Below are 21,788 nucleotides of genomic sequence, written 5' to 3' on the forward strand. Positions count from 1 at the left end.
TAAGTATTCCACAGTTAAGATATATAAAAACATGTCTTATGGTTTAATTCAGGGGGCAAAGTACAGTATTATAAAAGAAAGTGTTAATGTATTTTTCAATACAACATTGATTGTAATTTAACTTTTATTTTCCAGGCGTTCATTTGAATTTTTAGATTTGTTGTTACAAGAGTGGCAGACTCATTCGTTGGAAAGGTATGCATTGCCTCTTCCTCCCACCTCCCTCCCCATTGCCACCAGTTCTTTAGAAGTTGATGGTATTGGTTTTGCATTATTTCTTACTTTGCTTTAAAGGTTATTTGTACTGGTTTTCCTTTAAAGCTTTAGTGTTGTGTCCCTCTTACTCATTGCAGCTGTGAATGGTATGATTTTCTTCTATGTGGGATGGGTGAGAGTCTCTTAAGTAAGATGTGTTAGATAAGATACTCCAAGTTAAACTGGGCAAAAATTTAAAAATACACCTCTGGTCATGTGAGATAAGTTTACCGAGGTGTAATCAATCAATCATGTAATGAATGATTTAAGATAGAAGGGAGGAGCCTCCTTTCAAAGGAAAGATAAAGAGATATTTGCTGGAAAGTTTCTCCACACCAGCTGTCAGGTATCATTGGTCAGGTATATTCTGGGCAATATCTGATGTAACTGACATGAACAAGAGGAAAATGTGAGCAGCTGGTTGGTCACTGTCTATTTGCATGGCTATATTTCTCATTAGTTTCCAGTTTGAAGCTTGGGAGATCCTTGAATTTATATTAAGTATGGTGCTGATTTTTCATTTTCATGGAAATTCTTAAACCTGTTCATAGACTTTTTTTTTTTTTTTTTTTTTAAATAAGAAACAGAGTCTTGCTCTGTCCAGGCTGGAGTGCAGTAGCATGATCATAGCTCATTGCAGCTTTGAACATCTGGTCTTAAGCCTTGGCGCGCACGACTGCATTTGACTAATTTTTTATTTTATTTTTTGTAGAGATGGGGTCTGACTATGTTGCCCAGGCTGGTCTTGAACTCCTGGCCTTAAGTGATCCTCCCACCTCAGCCTCCTAAAGCTCTAGTATTACTGGTATGAGCCACTGCAAGTGGCCCACAGCTTATTTTTAGAAAATAGAATTTGTTGTTTAATATTAGCATAATATAATTTCAAGTTTTCTTTAAGTTCTTTTGTGGCAGCTACTATTCAGTTTGGTCCAATCATAACTAATACTCCTAGCAGATCATTTTCTACGATGGTAGGTTAATAAGAAACCACACAGAAGGTTTTTTTTCCCCCCTTCTAATTCATTACAAATTAAAAATTTAGGTACTATTTATATATTATTTGAATTCCATATAAAAATAATTATTTTTTGATTTATAGTGATTGGATTGTCAGAAGGAAACCATACATGAATGAAATAAATGGGGCAGATAATTAGAAAATCTTATGGCCTTATATTTATTATTGTGCACTAATTAATTTTTTTTACCCCTCTTACCCTTGTGATTGATGTGTGCCATATAGGTAGTAAGTATCATTTGTGGTGAAATACACAGCTTTATACATGAATATAAAGATGTATTTATTTTATAGACATGCAGCTGTCTTGGTTGAAACTATTAAGAAGGGAATTCATGATGCTGATGCTGAGGCCAGAGTGGAGGCAAGAAAGTAAGTCTGTGGTATGTTTTTGTGACACTTTAAACTGTCTTTTTTTAAGGGAAAAAAAAAATAAAAAAGAATTGTACTGGGAGAATGAAAATATCAGAGGTGCCTAAGTATTCTACTGGACTATCTCTTCAGTAAAATTGACATTAATTTTCTCCATTAAGTCTGTACTAGATATCTAGCAGCCTGCTTTACATTGTCATTTATGTAATGATCAGTATTCCTATTTCGTCATAACCTATTCACTCTCATTAGGAATAAAAAGAACTGTCATTTATCAAGCATGTATTGTGTACTTCACATTATATGAGGCACTTGGTATATGTTATTTTCTAATCCTTAAAATAATCCTGCAAAGATCGTATTAACTCCATAGATGGCAACCGAAGTTTGGACATTTCGGGGTTTATCCAAGCCACATAAACCATAAGTGGCACAGCCAGGTTTTGAACTGAGATCTTCTTTTCTCAAAAGCCTCCAGTCTTTCCACTAGAACTTGTTAAATTTAGACCGTATTCACCTGACGCATAGCAGATGTATTAAAAACCTATGAGCTTATCTTCATCCTTCCTGAATGTACACGTTTTACAGTTAACTTCTAGTCATGTAAAGCTATTACTTTATGTGCTTTCTCTTTTTCCTTTCTTTTACAGGACATATATGGGTCTTAGAAACCACTTTCCTGGTGAAGCTGAAACATTATATAATTCCCTTGAGCCATCTTATCAGAAGAGTCTTCAAACTTACTTAAAGAGTTCTGGCAGTGTAGCATCTCTTCCGCAATCAGACAGGTCCTCGTCTAGCTCACAAGAAAGTCTCAAGTAAGGTCATGTAAATGATAATTACTGGTCTCTTCCTCTCCTCAACTCCCCAGAGTTGCTTAAGTTAGGTAGTTGAATATCTGCTTGCTTTCACCTAAGGCTCTGAAAGCATGGTGACTGAAATATACTTATTTTTTTGGTCTGTTGTTTCAAGGGTTGGATTACATGCCAACATAACTGTTTCCCTTTAAGTACTGAGTTTAGTGATTCATTTTTTATTTCTGTATGTTCATGTCTGTAAAAGTCTGGGGAGCACTTGTTTTTATACATTTTTTTAATACCACAAAAATAGTTTATACAGTAAGTATCCCATTTCCAGGACATTGTAATGGAGGATTGTAATAGAAATTCAGAAGTTACCCTCAAAGTTTTTATACAACACTGTGACTGGTAAAAACTCCACTGCTTCCCTCTTGCCCAGCTTAAGAATTCTGGAAATCCCACAAGGGGCAACATGATGGTATCTGACTGACTTCTCTATAACTCCATTCTCATCATGATGTTGGCTACCTCAAATCCTTGTTGCTTTCAGCCATAACCCTATTTTCTGTCTCTCTACCTCTGTGAGATTGCTAAAATCTCTGATGCGTTTTTTGCCCTCTGATAGTGGCCTTCTGTCCATCTTCAAGGCCTCTTGTCCTGTACCAAGTATCTGCAGATTTCCCCAGGGGAGACCAGCCCACAGAATGTTAGCTTACCTCTCCATAATTTTTTTTCTTTTTGGGATGTTGACCTCCACAAAGGTTGCTGGTTGCCTTGGCAATTCTCATGCAGGACTGGGACTAGGGTGAGGCAAGTGCAGTACTTAGAGCACAAAATTTAGGGAGGTGCTCACAGGGTCACTTGAATACTGTATTGAAGTTCAGTTTCTTACAAGTTTTCAGAATGAAAGAAGATAGGATCTGATTTCAAAAATAATTATTGTAGGAATAATGACCTATCTAAACTTCTATTTAAACTTCTATGTAAATTTTCGATAAATCCTTCATCTCAAATGAACTATCTTTGCTGCTTTTGCTCCCTTTTTATTTGCTATGCTCAAACTTTAAAGTGTATATGAATCACCTGAAGATCTTGTTAAAATGCAGAATCTGATTTAATAGTTCTGGGGTGGGGCCTGAGATTTTGCATTTTTTGCAAGCTCCTAGGTGATATTAATGCTGTTTGTCTATGGACCGTACGTTGAATAGCAAAGATCTAAAGAAGATATTTTTTCCTAGTATAACATCTTTAAACATAAACAACTTTAGAGTCTGTGAACATTTAAGTGGTCAGTCTCCATCTAAGATGATGACAACTTTAGGGGACAGTTATAAAAATAATATAATATTGGGCTTAATAACCAGTCTCAAATTTACCACTTGGTAATATAGCTTAAAGAATATTTTTCAATAGCCTGGCATTTATCCTGTTTGTAGTTTTTGCTTCTCTCTTCCTCCCACTTTTAAAACTTATAGATATACTTTCCAAAACCCCATTACATACTTAGATGTTTTATTTGTCAGTGGGCTGCAGAATACCATTGTAATTAAAGATAAATAATCAAAAAAGATGTTAAGGGAGATAGTGGGTTCTTGAGATGCTGAGAGATGTTTGGCTAACATCATTCTCAAACTATATGTGTTATCCTCAGCAGTAGTTCTTAGCCTTGTTTTTGTTATACCATAGCGCTGTGTGTAGGGAGTATGATACCTGTGTGATAACTGCATGAATTGTTGATGACCATAACCATTATGACTTAGGTGAGAGAGGCCTTGGTTATGCTGTTACCTATGTGCTTGTAATAACACTACCTTTTTTCCTTCTAAGTTAAAATACCTCAGGATACAAGTGGATGGTAGTGCTGTTATTAAGTCCTCTCTGGTGGGCACCATGATGTGTGCTCAGGACAAGAGTGAACAAAAGCAACCTGATCCCTGCTTCTGTACAACTTGCAGTCTTTTTTCATTGTCAGTTATTTTATTTTTGCTTCATAGCTAATTGAAACACCATTCATATGTGATGACATATGTTTGAGAACAACTGTTCTCAAGTGATTTGTAAAAGGAAAGTTAAAATTAGAAGTATTTCTCAACTTTTCACAAAGGTCTATAGTATTTTATTAGTTGTTATCAGAGGAATGGTAAATTAAGTCTTCTTTCTAAAAGCATTTCTCTTTACCTTTCAGTCGCCCTTTTTCTTCCAAATGGTCTACAGCAAATCCATCAACTGTAGCTGGAAGAGGTAATTGCCTTTTTAAATAGCATATTTTATCTCTAAGGTAGTAGCCTTTAAACTGTTTTGATGTGCTCCACAGTGAGAAAATCATTTTACCTGGTAACTCAATACCACACATATACACTGTACCTGTGTATGTATACATGTGTGCATATATAGTATAAGCCAAAGTTTCATGAAGCAGTACTTACTCTTACTGTTGTGGAGTCTATTTTCTATTCTGTTTCGTTTCTTTAAAATGCTGCTTATGACCCATTCAAGTGATCTTATAACCTATTAATGGTTCGTGACTCACAATTTATAAAATTCCTCCTTTTTAAAACTGAAAAACTAAAGACCAGAAATTTAATGACTTAATTTACATTGCATAAGGGGTCAGAACCTACATTAATTTCTGAATATTCCTACTTCTAGACTAGTTTTTCTTGCGTTTTTCTGATAGTAAAAAATAATACCACTCCCTTCTATTCATCTTATACGGTGCTTCATTTTCATAAATCAGTCATAAACATCATCTCTTCTTCTACAAAATAGTCCTGCGAATTTGGTAGTCAAAATGTCATTTTTTCCATTGTATGAGAGAGGGAAATGAGGCAGAGAAATATTGAGAAAATTGCTCAAGAAGACTTAATTGTGCCAGGATTGAAACTGAGGCATTTTGACTTTAAAATATTTTATAGTACCATCCTACCTAGCATTCTCACTACTGGATATCTACTCAAAGGAAAACAAGGTATTTTATCAAAAGACAGCTGCACTCCAATGTTTGTTACAGCACAACTCACAATTGCGAAAATGTAGAATCTTTGCCCATCAGTTCATGAGTGGATTCAGAAAATGTGGAGTACTACTCAACGATAAAAAAAGAAATGAAATAATGTCTTTTGCAGAACTGGAGACTATTGTCCTAAGTGAAGTATCTCAGGAATGGAAAAACAAATACCACATGTATTCCTGTAATAATTGGGAGCTAATCGATGGGCACAAAGAGATGTAAAGGTCTTTGGAAATCAAGAAGGTGGATGGGTAGGGGGGAGTTAGGGAGGGGTAAAAAACTACCTGTCGAGTACAATGAACAGTCTTCAGGTGATGGCCACATTAAAAGCCCCAACTTAAGCATTATAAAAGGTATCCAGGTAACAAAAACATTTGCACCCCCTTAAGAGTTTGAAATTTAAAAAAATACTTTATAGTATTATCCATTCAGCCACTGCCTCCTTATTGACTATTTGTCATTATGGATTAGTTTCTGATGGTCAAGTTTATATAGTTTTTATACTGTGTGCAGTGATTTAAATAATATAGATTACCTTTGCTTTGTCTTCCATAGTATCAGCTGGCAGCACCAAAGCCAGTTCCCTTCCAGGAAGCCTGCAGCGTTCACGAAGTGACATTGATGTGAATGCTGCTGCTGGTGCCAAGGCGCATCACGCTGCTGGACAGGCTGTGCGAAGTGGGCGGTTAGGTGCAGGTGCCCTGAATCCAGGTTCCTATGCATCACTAGGTAAGACAACTAATTATGGGAAATTGTTCAGTGTTCTCTCCCCAGTCTCAGTGAAAACAAGTTGATATATCTTAACCATTTCTGTTTTAATCTTGCAAGTTAAAAATAATCCATGTGTTTTAATGTGATTCTATACAGAGGGCATAGTTTTGAGGTATCTGAACTGCCATGTTTTCACTTTTCTCCTTGTCCTCCTTTTCATCACCTTGATCAGAGAAATAATTCTTGACTCCATGATTGCCTGTAGAATTTTCATAACTACACTTCTGCCACATTCTGCCACTGTTTACTAAGGGAAATTGGGAAGGGCATTGGTCTTGTATCTGGCATCCCTGTTCTCTTTCTCCTACTTCTGTTCTTACCAAGAATTTAAAGCCTTTTGGGAATCTGGGAGAAGTGCAAAACTCTTCTGTCTAATCAAAGCTTAATTATATATTCCAAAGCTATTCAGAGCTTGGTGATTTTATGTACATCAAATTAAAAATTTGAGGCTGGTTATCCATAGTGTTTATCTCTGTTTCATGTTTCATTTTTTTTCTCTTAGCTAGTACTAGTGGAACACTGAGCAGGCAAATCATTTGAATACAATACAGGTTAGGCATTCCTAATCCAAAAATCAGAAATCTGAAATGCTCCAAAATCCAAAACTTATTGAGTGCTGACATGACACTCAAAGAAAATGATCATTGGAGCATTTTGGATTTCCGATTTTCAGATTAGGTATATTTAGTCAGTAAGTATAAATGCAAATATTTCAAAATCCACAAAAACCCTGAAATTCAAACCATTCGGGTCCCAAGCATTTCAGATAAGGAATGCTCTACTTACAAAAAGTGCAGAGATTGTGAGTATGAATGTGGCATGTGATACAGTTGGCACAGCTACATTCGTAACCACAAGAAAAGGACAAATTATTTAGTAAATGATGTTCAGACACATGGTTTACAAGTTGGTATAAAATTAAGTTAGAATCATGTTATATACCATATAAAATAGATTCTAGATAACTAAGATATTAATAGCATAAAGCAACTTGGTGAAAACATGGGTAAATATTCATCTACTCTCAGGTTGAGGCAAAAATTTCTAAATATAAAAGCAAAGAAACTATGAAGGAAAAGTCTCTTGAATTTAAATTTAAAATGTGAAAATATGAAATTAAGTGACCAAAACTAAAAGGGAAAAAGCTTTTGCTACATAATACCAAAAATATTAAAATGTCAAGAAGTTTTTTAAGCCTATGAGAAAAAGATGAGCTTATTTTTATAGAAGAATTTCTATATATCAAGAAAAGCATATATCAAAATTGCCAATAAACACCAGAATAAATATTGAACCTTAGTTTTAATCAAACTAATGCAAATTAAAAAACTTATAAATGCAACAAGAAAGTTAAGGTTGCTGCCCACTGTTGTCAAGAATGTGGTAAAAGGGGCTTTATCAAGCAAGGCGGATGTGAATTAAAGATGGGACACTTTTTCTGAGTGGCGATTTAGTAATGCCCATGAAACATATTTAAATGATCAGAATTTTTTGATCTAGCAATCCCATGTTTAAATAATTATATGAAGAAATACAAACAATATTCATTGTGTTTTTAATAACAGATGTTATTAGAGTCAATATTAATGTGTGACAGAGGGAATAATTAAGTCATGGTAAAGTCTTATATATATTATGTAGCCATTAATAAGTTGTATTTTCAACAAAGTCAAATGATACAGACTACCAAAGAATGTATGGTAATTTCATCATTTTGTATAAAATTATACATAGATGAAGGACTAGAGTGATACAGTGGATTGATTACTGCTTTTAATTTCCAGAAAATTTTCTGTTTAGAAACATTACATTTCCAGGAATGCACAGTTATTTCAATATATGGAAACCAGTCAACATAATACACTGTATTAATAGAATAAAGGACAAAACCCACATGGTCATCTCAGTAGCTGCAGAAAAAACATTCAACAAAATGCAACACCCTTCTGTGATAAAAATACTTAACAAACTAGGAATAAAAGAGATCTTTCTCAACCTGATAAAAAGCATCTTTGAAAAACCCACAGCTAAACTTGATAATGAAAAACTAGATACTTTGCTCTAAGATCAATACCAAGATAAGGATATCTGCTCCTACCCTTTCTCTTCAGCATTATCATAGAAGTCTTAGTGCAGGGCAATTACGCAAGAAAAAGAAAAAGAAGGTACCCAGATTGGAAAGGAAGAAGAAAAACTATCTTTATTTGCAAAAAAACATGACCTTGTGTGTAGAAAATCCTAAGGAATTCACAAAAAAACAAAACATTAGAGCTAATTAACAATTTTAGCAAGATTACAGGATACAAGATGAGTATCAGTTGTATTTCTAAATATTAACAATGAACAATCCAAAAATGAAATTAAGAAAATGATTACAATAGAATAAAATACTTAGGAATAAATATAACAAAACAAGTGTAAGACTTGAATACTGAAAACTACAACATGTTGTTAAAAGACATTGAAGACCTAAATAAATGGAAAGACATCCCAGGTTCATAGATTTAAAGAGTTACTATTGTTAGAATGGCAATTTGATGTACAGATTCAGTTCAGATTCAGATTCAGTTCAATCCATATCCAGTTGGTTTTTATAGAAATTGACAAGCTGATCCTAAAATTCATATGAAAAGTCAAGGGACCCAAAATAGCTGAAACTCCTAATTTCAAAACTTCAAATCTATAATGATCAAGTCTTTGCGGTGCTGGTATAAGGGTAGACATACAGACCAGTGGAATAGAATTGAGAGTTCAGAAATAAATGCATTCATTTATAGTCAGTTGATTTCCAACAAGGGTACCAAGACTGTTCACTGGGGAGAGAATTGTCTTTTCAACAAATAGTACTGAAGTAACTGGATGCAAAAGAATTAATTTAGACTCATATGTCATAAACTCAAAATGAACTGTAGACCTAAATGTAAGAGCTAAAACTATAACACTTTTAAAAGAAAACATAGGTGTAAATCTTAGTGACCTTAGACAGTAGTGTCCTTAGATAGGACACCAAACACACAAGCAGCTCCCCCCCCAAAAAAAGATAGATTGGATAAATTCTTTAAAATTTAAAACTGTTGTGGTAAAAGGACCCCATCAAGAAAGTGAAAAGAGGCTGAATGTGGTGACTTATGCCTGTAATCTTAGCACTTTGGGGGGCTGAGGCAGGAGGATCGCTTGAGGCCAGGAGTTTGAGACCAGCCTGGGCGATAGTGAGACCCTCTCTCTACAAAAACTAAAAAAAAAAAAAAATTAATGGGCCTTAATGGTATATTCCTGTAACCCAGCTACTAGGGAGGCTGAGACAGAGGATCACTTGAGTCCAGGAGTTTGAGGTTGCAGAGAGCTATGATGATGCTGCTGCACTCTGGCCCAAGCAACAGAGTGAGACCCTGTCTCAGAAAGAAAGAGAGGGGGGGTGGATGGAGGGAGGGAATACAGAATAAGAGAAAATATTTGCAAATCGTATACCTGATTAGGGACTCCTATCCCAAATATTAGTAATATAAATAACACTTAGAATTCAATAATAAAAAGACAACTCCATTTTCAAAATGGACAAAGGATTTGAATAGATGTTTTTTCAGAGAAGATATACAGATTTCAGTAAACACATGAAAAGATATTTAACATCATTTGTCATTAGGGAAGTACAAATCAAAAGCACAGTGAGATACCACTTCACGGCCATTGGCATAGCAATAAGCTAAAAAGACAGGCAATAACAAGTGCTGGAAAGGATGTGGAGAAATTGGAAGCCTTATACACTGCTGGTGGGAATGTAAAATGGTACAGCTGTTTTGGAAACAGTTTGACAATTTCCCAAAAAGTTAAACATAGAGTTACCATATGACCCAACAGTTCCATTCCCATCTATATACCCAAAAGATCTGAAAACATATTTTCACAAAAACTTATGAATGTTCATAGCAGCATTATTCACAATAGCCAAAAAATGGAAACAACCCAAATGTCTATCAACTAGTGAGTAGATAATCAAAATGGGGTATGTTCATACAATGGAATGGAGTATTATTCTGCCCTTAAAAAGAGTACATTACATAAAAATGCATGCTACAAAATGAGTCAGCCTTGAAATCATTATGAAGTTAGACACAAACAGCCACATAGTGTATGATTCCAGTTATATATATGAAATGGCTAGAGTAGGCAGATCCACAGAATCAGAAAATAGTTGTTGCCAGGGGCTAGAAGTGGAGGAAATAGGGAGTGACTGCTAATGGGTACAGGATTTCTTTTGGAGGTGATGAAAATGTCCTGGAATTAAATAAGGATTACACAGCACCGTGAATAAATTAAAAACACTGAATTGTATACTATAAAAGAGTTAAAATTATGGTTTATCTGAATTATATCTCAATTTTTTAAAGTGAGAAGAAAACTGAAAAATAATAAAGCTGTTCATCTTGTATCTTAAAAATAAATACATCACATTGAATATCTATTTTGTTACCAGAAAAGAATATTGTATTTAAAGTGTTTTAATGTGAACTAGAAAGCCAATTTGCAACATTTTTTGTAAGAGAGCCTATAATAGTGCTATGAGAGTGACCTATTTTTTTTGTTGTTGTTGTTCTTTAAGGTTTAAATTGCATGTTTGTTTTGTTACACAAGTGAGAGGTACACCCCTTCACTTTTTTTCATCTGGCCCAGGTTCACACTCAGGAACAATCAGCTACCTGCCTGTGGCTCTTTCCAGGGATTAAAAGATGTTCTCATTTTCTCCCTCTGTCTTTCTCCCTCCACCCCACCCCACCCCATCCGCCTCTCTCTTATGCAGCTTTCTTACATGCATGGGACTGGTGTACTCTGTTTTCTCCTATTGTAAGCCTCGTTTATGATGGCTGAACATGTGTGGATCAGAAGGGGTGTCCCATTCTTTTTCAGCAAACACTTACTTGAGTGCTTAGTTTTTGCCAGGCACCCTGCTGGGTACCAGGGATCCAGAGTATATGCTTCTGTACTCAGAGTCTTTCAGTCTGTCATTAGGCCAGTGAGGGATGAGCAGCTAAAAGTTTGATAAGTTTTATCAGTTTTGAGTTTGAAGTCCTGTGAGACCTCAAACTGAAAGTGTTCAGTGGACAGTGGGTTATAGTGGTATAGAACTCAGAAGGATCTATGCTGAAGATTAGATTGGAAATCAGTAGAGAATTACACTTATTGTAATCAATATTAAACTCAGTACATTCCTTAAAGCAGTTGCCACTAGTTTTTGTTTTCTTTAAAGTACTGAATTTTTCGGCAGCAAGGATGTTGTGAGTGTTTTGAAGTTTACTCTTTAACTTCAGCCTGAGGAATAAGCTTGCTGTGGTAGGAAATAGGAATTTATGTTACGGAAACCCTAATGTGTGGATGATATGTATGAATATTTATTCTGACAACTAGGTTTGTGGAATTGCTTGAATGGAAAAGAAATAGTTTCAGTGAGGTCATGTGGACAGAAGTCAGATTTTAATTGGTTAAGGAGTTGGAAAGAGAATCTGTATAAATTATTCTTATGTTTAATGGTCAAGAAAAAGGGGTAAATAAGCACTATAGGAATTATCTGTGGTTCCAGGTTCAGGAACTTAATTGTTTTTTTATGATTAGAGGAGTTAAATATGTTTGTATAGTAAGGTGATAAGTGAGTAGAGAAGGAAAAAATATAAGTGTAAGAATGAGAGGAGATAATTCATGGCCAAGTTCCTGTGGAAGGCATGAAGAATGGGATATAGAACATAGTCTTAGCCTTGGATATAGAAAGGTCGCCAGTTTCAGTGAGGTGGAAGGGAAGGAAATGAAGGAGGTGGTAGATTTAGATATGATATTTTAGAGCGTTGGGCATTAAGAAGAGTATGATGAGGGAGGTTGTTGTGACTTTCTCCCCAGGATTTAGAGTCAGAATCATGTGCTAGGAGGTAACTTGAGGTTTAGAATAGCCACTAAGGGGGCACAAGAGTGGGGGTACAGCAAGCCACTCTTTTGGATTTCCAACAGCCACTCACAGGCTTGAGAACTTGCTAAAAGGACTCACGGGACTCAGAGGCAGCTATACTCATGGCTGAGATTTATTACAGTAAAAGAATACACAGCAGGATCAGCAAGGGAAAAAGTCTTACAACATAGTCTGGAGGAGTCTAAGTAAAGACTTTCAAAGTTCTTTCTCCCATAGGTGGGGTTGGGGGACTGCTCCTTCCTCTAGCAGTGAAATGCAGCAAAGAAACTTGTTCACAGTGTTTTCTGACCAGGGAAGCTTGCTTAAGACTCAGAGTCCAGGGTAGGGGCAGGGAACAGAGGAAGTCATGTAGGCTCTTTCCTTGCATAACCAGCGACAGTTACCAGAATTCCAGACTCTGAAAAAGAAAGAAGGTGTTGACCATCACACTATTGGCAAAAACAGTTTAGGCAAACTGATGTAGCAGAGTTCAGTGCCCCCAACTCCCCCCCCAACACACACTTAAAATAACCTTATCATTAACATGGGGAGCATCCAAACTAAGTTACAGGAGGCCAGACCCATAAGCAGGTGCCTCTTAGGAGCTACATCAATCCTGCTTGTTAACTCCTTCCTGCACAGACAGGCACTAAAAGCCAAGTCAGATAATTATCGCAGTTTCTAAGTAGTGTCAGTATGCATGACTTCATGGTTGTATAATTTTCTTTATTGGGGCACCTCAAGTAGTGGAGTATAGAAAATGAGTGTTAGATTTATCCAGATGTTAAGTTTTACAGGGCCTGAAAATTCTAAGAAAGGAGGTGAGTAGGGAAGTAACAAGGCAGTAAACAAAGGGTAATGATGAGAGGGAAAAGGTAGAATTTTGGGGTATACTATAGGCTAGAGAGGAAAAGAAGTGAGGCAATACGACTATCTGAGAGAAACTCAGCAGACCAAAGCAGAGGATTTGCCTGATGGCAAGGATCCAAGGTTGGAACATGGGCTTCCAGACTTTTTGCTCTCTAGGATAGTGAAAATCACACTTGTTATTGATTTTTTTTTTTTTAGTTCTCTACTTAGTACATTAGATGTAGTCCTTTCTCATGTAGGAACATCATCTTGTTTAATCTCCTAGTGTATTTTAGTTGAAAAGCTTGGTATATATGTGTGTGCTATGAATTCTGTCTTAATTTTTTAAAATGTCTTCTAGGGATTATAAAATCATTTTTTTCTAATATACTAAGTTTTCCTCTGTTCTTTGCTTGCTCTTTCATCAAAGAGGATACTTCTGACAAGATGGATGGTAAGAACTTCCTTTTCTAATTCTACTAAAGATTTTTATGGATCTTGGATTCTGTATAATATTCTTGTTCATTCTTCTCTTAATTTCTGAAAATATACTACTTATTTAGCAATAACCTTAACATGAAAATGGCTATATCTACATAATTCTGATTGAATTTTGGGTTAGGCTCATCTATTTGGTATATCATATCGCAATCTATTCAAATACTAGGTAATGTTGTGGCAACTTAATTACTTTAAAGTTTTTTCCTGTGCTCTTAGAAGTATGCCTCTGAATATTCTCAATTTCTTCCTCTAAAATATTGGATTCAAAAGAATGGAAAGAAATCTCAACTCTTCAGTTTACTAACTGATACAGAGAGAGACACATTACATATTTCATAAGTTCATACAATTATTTATGAAAATGAAATGCAAGTTACAGATGCTATCTTTAAGAGCAAATTGTAAGGTAACATTTAATCAAAACTGAACTTTAAGCTTTGCCTTTTTAATTTCAATATTCAGATGATTACAGTCTATTGGTAATTACTTGCTTCAGTAAACCCCGTATAATATTTTCTGTCTAATACTAGAGGGCATATTATGCAGACTTTTCCCTTCACTTCATGAGATACCATAATCTTATGAAGGAGTTTGACTTTTTTAAAAGAACTTATTATAAAATACTGAATCTATAAGTCACATTACAAGATCTAGGAAAAATGGAGACATTGTGTATTTTTCTGGAAATTATTATGTAAACTGAAAATCTATTCAATATGTCTTCTATTTAATGACGTGAAACATTTAATAAATCTTGGGTACATGAGTGCTATTAATAGTTATATTAGTCTCTGCTTTTCTGTATGATTAAAGTATTTCATAAATAAAAAAATATTGAATGAAGTTATACCCCAAAAAGTGATGGTTTCTGTATATCAAACCCTTAGATATCCTTCTAATATTGATATTCTGGATCCTTTAAAAACTAACTTTTATCACTTTACAGATCAAAATGTTTTCTTATTTGAATCAGAAATATCAATTTGAGGAGTCACTTCTGGTATATGATGTGTTACTCTTACTGATATTCAATCTTATGTTTAAAAAACACACACAGAGACCGGGCACAGTGGCTCACGCCTGTAATCCTAGCACTCTGGGCGGCCGAGGCAGGAGGATCGCTCGAGGTCAGGAGTTCGAGACCACCCTGAGCAAGAGCGAGACCCCCGTCTCTACTAAAAATAGAAAGAAATGATCTGGACAGCTAAAAATATATAGAGAAAAAATTAGCCAGGCATGGTGGCACATGCCTGTAGTCCCAGCTGCTTGGGAGGCTGAGGCAGGAGGATCGCTTGAGCCCAGGAGTTTGAGCTTGCTGTGAGCTAGGCTGACGCCACAGCACTCTAGCCAGGGCAACAGAGTGAGACCCTGTCTCAAAAAAAGCAAACAAAAAAAAAAAAAACCCACACAGAGACATAATAGTGAGTTATGATGTTTGTACATAGTCATTTTTGATAGATTTCATTGACATCTTAAGGATTGCACATAAATGTTGAATAAATAGCTGATGAATTGGATTTATAGGTTTTTGGGCTTTGATAGAAATAATGGACAAATGCAGCCTAGGTCATGGATTTGATTCCCATGTTTGTCAATTAACTTTTTCTTGTTCTTTTATGGGCTACCTTTTGAAAATGTGCAGAAAGTATTACTACTCTGGAAAGGTCTATAAAAATCTTCATTTGCAAAGAAGAGTATTACAGAGTTGCATTTTTCTTTTTTCACCATTTTTCACCAAGGTTTAAGAATGAAATATAGCAAATAAAAGTGTTCACTATAGAATTTTGCTATTTTCAATTGTCTAGTTTCAACTTGTTCTCTGAGTCATTAGGTTACCTCAAAATGTTTGTTTTTCTCAAAATGAGTCATTTCAAAGTTAATTTAAGGCTATCACACTAAAAGTTATCTTTTGTTTTCACCCTTTCATTTTAGTCTTGGGTGGGAGTTGTGAAACAGGTCTTATCATCAGCATTGGCAGAATTTGTTGAAATATTGTTTTATTTCTCTTATTTAGGAACAGCATCTGAAGATGGTAAGAATTATATATTTTGTTAGTAATACAAACACCTCAACATTACTATTTTCATCAGTAGGGTTAAATATTAAAACTAAAATAGGCTAATTTCTTTGCAAATCTTTATAATTTGCCAGTTGTAGTGACTTCTGCTTTCATGTCTGGTTGCATTAGTTATATGTATAGATTTTTTTTTTAATTCTTCCATCTTGCTGTTTTGTTTTATATCTTGGATCATCTCATGCTGGAAACACATAGTTGCTTAACATGTTTAATAATATCTAGTTTAAAGTTGCTATATAATTTCATTTTTCCCGGTAGTGACATTAATATTTTTCTTTTTTGTGTGTGGTTTTGTTTTTTAATTTATGCCAATTCATTTATACTTTGGGGGAGCATGCACCATTGCTGTATCATTGGAGCTTAAATATTATTGGAGTTTAAATGTATTTATTTAGTCTGCTTTTAAATGTGTATTTTATTTTTGAATCAGTGATGAGGGAATTGGTCTCAGATTGAAAGTGAATTTGATATTACAACAAAATTGCTTCATATATTTTACTGAGCTGGTTCACCTTAAAAATAATTATTTATTGCTTTTGAATTTGTAGAAAGGAAAAAAATTCACTGTTTATATTTATCCTACCTGAAGGCTGTTTTATTATATTAAAGCCTCTGATTTGAAACACATTTTTTTCTTCTAAGTTTTACATGGATGACATTTTCTTGTGATAAAAAAACAGATAGATTTAACTTTTTTTGGTACCATATTTACTCTCATATATTTAAAATAATTTTGTTTTGTTTTAAATTTGAATACTCCTTTAAAAACATGATTTCTGGCACTGTGGCATTGTAATTCAAAATGTTAGTATCAAAATACTTAATATATACTAATGTGTTTGGAATATAGAATATGGATGAATTTTCCATTTTAAAAATAATAATTTGGTTGTTTTGTTTTACTTCTTAGTCAAGAGAACTTTGTGTCCTACTCAAAATAGACTGTAAAAGGGTGAGATGCCTGAACTATGGGCTCATTGGAGACCTTGAAGTTAATAGAATGCTGATATTCTACCAGTTATGCTCTTATTTTGGTTCTATTTTATTCCTAGTTCTTAATATTGTCTTATCTTCCCTCACTCATCTTAACTGTATAATTTCTCCTTACTCTTCAGTATATTTTTTCCTAATTAATATGGCCATATCAGGTTAGCGAGTATTTTGTATATGCCCTACAAATTGTACTTTGTAACTAAAAAGGATTCTGAGCCTTTCTTTGTGAGTATGTTTGGGGTTGGTCTGTATTGATAGTGGTTGAGACTATTGCTTGAGAACACCAGAATACCTACTAGTAATATATTCTGTCATCACTTGTTTTTACTAATGGCAACTTTCTTAAGCACTTAATAAACATATCTCCTTTGGTTCAAGAGCTCTAGAAAGGGGGTAAGGATGTTCGTAGCCTATTTGTATGGAGGGAGATGAAATAGAGATGGAGTGCAACTGGGAGACAGAGAAGGAGATATATTTAGAAAAGCACCAACTCTTGTGTGATACGTATTTTCTCAAATCATTTTATAAATGAAATTGGTTAGGAGAAGAGAGCAGTAAACATGTCCATATACATCTGTAGTAATCTGATATTAAAAGATTAAATATTTTGCCTAATAATATCTCTTTCTGCAAATCCCTTTAGAAGTACACTTTCAATCAAAAGGATTGTTTGGCTTATTGTTTCTAAGATTAGGCTCATTTAAAACTGTAAGGTGGATTTGACAATAAATTTCCTAGAAACTGAAATTTTAGAATTGGAACTACCAATTAAGAAACAAGTGTCACGCCTGTGGTAATTATCTTAATTATAGCTACAGGACTAATAAGACCAAGCTAATAATGTAAATCTTTTAGTTTGACTTTATTTATTCTTACCCTTGAAGGAAAGTTAGCTTATAGCACAAGAAAAAAACGTTTTTTTAAATTTTGAGAGAAATATAATATAACCTGTAAGTTATGGTTACTTTATTACAGAATTTGATAATACTTGCAAATAATGAGATTTTCTTCCCCCCATTACTAAATAGTATTATAGAAAAATGTCTTTAATTATGTAAATATTTTATTCCTCAGGCCGGGTGAGAGCAAAGCTTTCAGCACCACTTGCTGGCATGGGAAATGCCAAGACAGATTCTAGAGGAAGAAGTCGAACAAAAATGGTGTCTCAGTCACAGCGTATGTATTGCTTATCAGTCCTCCTATATTTGTCAATATGCTAGGATAAGTGTGTTGCTTGTATATTACTGTATCAGGAGATTGACCAGTGGATAAAGACAAAGCTAATTTCAAAAAAGAGAAGCCACATACTGAGTTCTTGTTCTGTACTTTAGGTTCATCATCACCTGACAAAAATGAAGGTATTTTTTTTTTCAATGTTTTGGGTCAGTTGTTGTGCATGTTTTGGAATTTTTGAGTGGGTGTTGTCTTGTCTTTGGTGTGTTCTTAGGGCTGCATCATTGATATCTGCCACTAAGACAGAAAAACTTCATCTGCTGTACAAATTTTTGCATGGAGATATTTTAAGTAGCACAAATCTTTAGCATTAAGGTTTTCACACTCAGAAACTTGCAAATGTGGAAAATTGTGCTTTTTAGAGGCAAATAATTGCCATACGTTAGCATCAAAATCTGGTTGCCAGGCCTGGCACGGTGGCTCACACTTGTAATCGCAGCACTTTGGGAAGCCACAGTGGGAGGATCACTTGAGGCCAGGAATTCAAGGCCAGCCTGGGCCACATAGCGAGACCTTGTCTCTATAAAACAAAGCTAAAAGACAAAAAACAATTTTTAATGAGCCAGCCATGGTGGCATGCATATTTAGTCCTAGCTACTTGGGAGGCTGAGCCTAGGAGTTCAAGATTACAGTGAGCTATGATCACACCACTGCACTCCAGCCTGGGCGACAGAATGAGACCGTGTCTCTAAAAAAAAAAAAGGAAAAAAAGAAAAATCTAGTTGTATCTTAGGTTATATTATTCAAAAACAGTTATGTAGTATCTTCCTATGCTCCTCTTAATCTATTAGATTACCTTATTTTTGGTTAACATTTTTGGCAGGTATATCCTGGCTTATAGTGACAAAATATAAATTGAAATGACCAATTCTGTTATATTCCTTCTTAAATTTATGGTTTATATTATTGCTATTTTATTGGAAGCTGAGTTCCTCATAAGCACAGTTATTAAAAAGCACAATTTTGAGGTCTAGGTAAAATGAATGATCTATTTCTACATGTTCCAGAGTAGTAAAACATACCCTTACAGCATTATTAATTTAAAACCATTTGTAAGAACAAATTCCTTCTTTACTGGGAGACTTTCATTAGTGCTTATCTATAAAACCAGGAAATTTTTCTAGAGAAGTAATTGTGGGGGTTATTCTATATACTTGGCTATGAAATGAATTTAACTTTCTTCTGTTATTTAGGTGATTTATTAGGATATGTATGTCCTATTTGTCTCTTTTTTAACCTAATTCTTGAATCTTGGAATCAGGAAAGAGAACTGGGCTTACGGGGGTAGGGTGGTGATTACACAAGTCCTTCCTAGCAGACTCTTGTCTTTTCCTCTTTCCAAAGTCAGAAAATCCAGGCAGAATAATGATGAGGACACCCAACAAGAGTCCTAAAAATAAGCAGAAGTACTCAGTAAAATTGATTTGCAAATTGAGGATTATTTACAAGTAGGAAAAATGGCAAATGTCCTCTAGGCAAGGGCTTTTCTCTCAACCAAATCAGAAGTAGTTCATATTACATTTTTCTCTGATCTTTTGTATTTTTAGAGTAATTTTTAGAATAACTTAATCTTTGGCAGTATAGTGTAGTAGTTGAGAGCCTAGCTCCTCCATATATGCTGCCCAGACCAGCATCAGCATCACCTAGGAGCTAGTTAGAAATGCAGAATCTCATGTGTCATCACAGATCTACTAAATCTGGTCTTTAACAAGATCACAAAGTGATTTGTGTCACAAAAAACTTTGAGAAATATGTGCTGGTTTAGATCATGGACTCTGGAGTCACACTGCCTGGGTTTGAATCCCAGCTCTTTTAGGTTATTTAAAGTTACTGTACTTCTGTATATTCAGCTATAAAATAAAGAGGATAATTAGCATCTACTTCATAGGTTTGTTGTGAAGATTAAATGATGTAGTATTTTTAATACACTTAAAACAGTACCTGGCCCAGAGTAAGCACTATATATGTTAGCTGATAAAATTGTCCTCATTATTATTTTTAATCCAATGTCAACTGAATTTTATACTGCTGTTGTATACTTCTGTACCTTGTTATTATTGCCTTCAGGAAACAGAAATAAATGATGAAGTTATAAAATTTAAAATATAAAGATAACAACCAGAAATTGTCTAGGATCTGAGGATAAAACTTAATTGTGAGATACTAGTTCATTTCTAAAATAACACTAAGGCTGATTTCAGGGCAAAAATATTCAAAGGGCTTTTTTTTTTTAATATATTACTTAAGGGACCTCCTTTTTAGGTACTTTATAACTAAAGATCACTTCACTAAAAACTAGAATAATTTTTTTACACTTGCTTTTTCAGTTTGAAACCCAATCCACAATATTCCAAATCCTCCCCTAAAGTGTGAGAACACAAATGATTGGCTCTTTAGACCTAGCAGGACTTTAAGATCAGAAGACTTTCCCACTATAAAATCATTTAGGTTTCAAGTCATATTGGAGGGGTTTGTGTTTGTTTGCTTGCTTATTTATTTGAATGACTATATGTTTCATTCCAAATTCTTTTGTAAAAGAGATATTATGTAATTTGTATGCAAGTTTCTTTACAACATATTTGCACAGAAATATTACTGTGATCTCCATCTTCACTTTGTCATAAAGTAATTCATTAGGGTTTGCATGGTCTTGCCATATTTTTGTATCACCATTTAGGAAAAAAGTCTCTTGGATCAAAGCAGGTGTATTCTGATGGCTAACCAAAATAAATAAAAAGCAGACCCAATGGAGAGACTTCTAGATGTATATTTATGAAAGAATGGTGTCTCTTTTTGTTGGTAGCTACTGGTTGTATACAAATGATTGTACAGCCCGTCAGAAACTCTGTCTCCCCTCCTCCCACCTTTCATTTTTTTTCTGTGCACCTCAAGATGAAATTTGTAGCTTTTTATGTAATTTTTCTTCAGCTATAAGATATTGTAGTTGTTCCTTATGTGTAGTTTTAAATTAAATGTTTAAATAACAAAAACTTAAACATTTAATTATTTAGATTTTGGACTATCAGTGGTAGAAAAGCTGAAGAATGTACATTTACTTTTGCAACTTCATTTCATCTGCTTTGTACACGAGTGTCTAATTTCAGTTTATCAGCTGTAAAAACTACTAAATGTACTGCTTTTGTTATAGACATTTGTGCTTTTGGGATTTTCTCAAGTTTGCTTTTTTTTGCTTTAGGGTTTTTTTTATTTTCTGAGAACTGACTAAAGCTTTCTTATTTCCATCTGCCATCCATTTAAAAACTGCTCCTTCCCTCTTCATGGATTATAATCCTTACCCTAATTCTGCCTTTACACTTGTTCAGGATCACAATCTGCTAATACCATTGGTGGTAAGAATCTGTAGACTTTATGTGTACATCTATGTTTTGATCACCTATTTTCATTACAAAGAATGGGTTCTATTCAGCAGAAATTCTTAACATATAATATTCTATTACTCTGTAGTCAGCTGGGACAAAAATTGCCAGTTATGATTTTTCTTTGGCCTGTCTTTATTAACAACTAAATTTTTTTAATGATACAAGTTAATAGTACAGAAATAAATGATAAAAAAGGACCTTTAGTTATGCTTTGCAATACCATAAAAAGTATAAAATGATACTTTGAAAATTTTAGGCAGCACAAGAGAAAATAGGTATCAAAGTTCAAGTTTTGCAAATTAGGGTGTTTTCTGGTAGCATTATGCCCCTTTTCATCAACTCTGTGGTTTTCCTGAAAGATATAATTGGTCTCTGTTGGGGAAGGCTCTTTGGCTCTTTGTTGGGGAAAGAGCCTTGGTATTTTCTCCTAAATAGAAATAATTCCAAAATGAGCCATAGACACTGGAATTATCATACTCTTGGTAGAGATCAGGAGTATTAGAGAAGAAAGGGTAATGATTGAGGCAAAATTAACATTGTCAATTTTATTACCTAGGAGAGAGCATGAACGAATTTTAATATGTAGAGCGAACTTAC

The 21,788-nt window shown here is 34.5% G+C and overlaps 1 protein-coding gene across 18 annotated transcripts in view; it reads left to right on the plus strand.

Moving 5' to 3' along the window:
• The window catches only part of CLASP2 (cytoplasmic linker associated protein 2), a 196,842-nt gene that overhangs the window by 109,569 nt on the left and 65,485 nt on the right, over window positions 1-21,788 (plus strand). For 11 of the 18 annotated variants that reach the window (XM_045537254.1, XM_045537307.1, XM_045537271.1 and 8 more), the window contains 8 exons: window positions 136-195; window positions 1,568-1,645; window positions 2,296-2,463; window positions 4,631-4,686; window positions 6,011-6,184; window positions 13,438-13,461; window positions 15,523-15,540; window positions 17,653-17,754. In XM_045537254.1, the coding sequence (XP_045393210.1) occupies window positions 136-195; window positions 1,568-1,645; window positions 2,296-2,463; window positions 4,631-4,686; window positions 6,011-6,184; window positions 13,438-13,461; window positions 15,523-15,540; window positions 17,653-17,754 (680 nt within the window). The remainder of the gene's footprint in view (window positions 1-135; window positions 196-1,567; window positions 1,646-2,295; window positions 2,464-4,630; window positions 4,687-6,010; window positions 6,185-13,437; window positions 13,462-15,522; window positions 15,541-17,652; window positions 17,755-21,788) is intronic. The other 7 variants (XM_045537288.1, XM_045537323.1, XM_045537335.1 and 4 more) reach the window with 1 other exon arrangement.

Source organism: Lemur catta, chromosome 1 (assembly GCF_020740605.2).
Source record: "Lemur catta isolate mLemCat1 chromosome 1, mLemCat1.pri, whole genome shotgun sequence".
NCBI lineage: Eukaryota > Metazoa > Chordata > Mammalia > Primates > Lemuridae > Lemur > Lemur catta.